Source organism: Erigeron canadensis, chromosome 2, assembly GCF_010389155.1.
Source record: "Erigeron canadensis isolate Cc75 chromosome 2, C_canadensis_v1, whole genome shotgun sequence".
In the NCBI taxonomy this organism is placed as follows: Eukaryota; Viridiplantae; Streptophyta; class Magnoliopsida; order Asterales; family Asteraceae; genus Erigeron; species Erigeron canadensis.
Window position 1 is genome coordinate 1,093,932 of NC_057762.1, and position 1,966 is coordinate 1,095,897.

At 36.1% G+C, this 1,966-nt stretch overlaps 1 protein-coding gene across 1 annotated transcript; it reads right to left on the reverse strand.

The window, feature by feature from the left end:
* Positions 1–573: 573 nt before the first annotated feature.
* On the reverse strand, positions 574–1,966 carry LOC122587500. Its single transcript, XM_043759686.1, has 2 exons — positions 1,786–1,966; positions 574–1,436 (listed from the first exon to the last, which is right to left on the reverse strand). The coding sequence occupies exon 2, from the start codon at positions 1,427–1,429 to the stop codon at positions 833–835; it is 597 nt and encodes a 198-aa protein (XP_043615621.1). The 5' UTR covers positions 1,430–1,436; positions 1,786–1,966; the 3' UTR covers positions 574–832.

A 1,966-nucleotide genomic window follows, 5' to 3' on the forward strand; every position in this document is an offset into this window, starting at 1 on the left:
GGGGGCATAAATCTAGTTACATTCTAAAGAGAGACCTATATGACCTTCAACAAGACCGGTGTGATGTACAACATTGGTTTACTGATGTCCAAGTAAAGACTTGAGGATACATTACTGGACTTCAGTTTTATTTTCGAATTGACTCTGATAGTCTGATTTCTCCTAGTAAAAATCACTGTAAGTATTTGGTTAAGCTTGTATAATCAACTATGACCTTCCTACTGTCAGTTTTCTAATCTGAATGGTGTACTATATGGATTACAAACACATAGTTACATTAAACAATCAAAATAGTAATAGAATCAAGAAAAGATCTCTGACAGCAAAAAGATTATGGTTTACATCTCAGTTGCTACACAAAATCGTTTTGATATGTTGGTCGTCTGATCATTAGCAACTTCAGATTGTTGTTTGATAATGCCGATGCGCTTTGACATAATCTTAATTTCTCTACAAATCAAAGGGAAGAACCAAAACTAGTTTTCCATCCCCGCATAAATGAGAGCCACAAGACCAAACTCTCATATGGCACGAAAATGACCAAAACAAGTAGAAACTAGACTACTAAAACACTTAACAAAATTGAACCTAATAATATAAGCATCACATAACAACTTGTTTCCAAATCTCACATTAGAAAATCATTTCATATGCATAGAAGATTGTTTGGCTTCCCTACAAAAGTCATTTAGATCAAAATCTAGTAGCCTAGTTATCCAAAGTATTCTTTTAAAGACTAGACACTTTTCAAGAAACATTACAGACTAAACGTTGTACAGCAGGTGCCTATTCTTTTAAGATTCAATAACACAAACCTGAACGAAAACCACACCTAAGAGACTCTCTTGACAGTATCCACGTAGATTTCACTTAAACGTGGGATCTCATTCTCAAAACCTCGCAAGAATTTGATAAACTTTGGCTCAGGGTAGGTTATGATGGTAATAAGTGACGGTTTATCACACGCTAAATTCTTCTCTTTCAAGATATCCAACATCATTTTCCTCGGTATGACCCTTTTCTTCAAACTAAACGTAAAGAAAGTACTACAACTTATCAGATACAAAGGTGTATACCCAAGTTCCTTCATGAAGTACTCCAACCTTTCACAAATATTACCTTGGGATTTATTGAAACAATACGGTTGATTCCTAAACAACAATGCAATATCCGAATCACTCCAACCAAAACTCCTAAAGCATTGCATCTTCTTCTCCATTCCCTCATCATCAATATATAAAACCGCACTCAAAGCATGTATAAAAGTCGGTATATCCCTCGATATCTTGAATTTCTCTTCAACATAACTCAACTTAGATTCAAGTAGCTTAGATTTTACCAAAACCTTTTCAGGGTTCCCCAACACAAACTTGACAATCCTCTCATTAGATAAACCAAATTTTCGCAAAATCGCAACATTTGCCGACATTCTTTTCCTTGCAATATTAGTACAAGAAAACCATTTAGATTTCTTAATAACTTGAATCACATTTTCATCACTACCCATTAACTTTTTAAGCATATCAATCCCGGGTATGATTCGGGTATGTAACCCATACCCGAATAACTCCGGGTTTCGTTTAATAAACGAAACAAGATCCGACCCGGATAGCCCAAGTTCTTGAAAAACCATTAGTTTGGGCTGTATGGTATCGGGTTTGCAAGTCAATATTTTTGGGGCATTAAAAATGACATCTTTGATCTGGGTATTCTTTAAACCGTAAGTCTTGAAAGTATCAACAACTAATTGAGAATTAGCAAAGGATCTGAGATGGGATAGGTTACCTTTTGTGAAGATAGAATTGGCGTCTTTTTGAGAGAATCGAAGGGTATTGCGAAGGTAGTCGACGATGGGTTTCCGGTCGCCTGAGGTTTCATAGACGGCGGTGGATGCGTAGCGGCGGAAGAAGCGAAACATGAATGAAGTCAATCAGTCAATGTTTGAGTGACAATATAAGTGAATGTA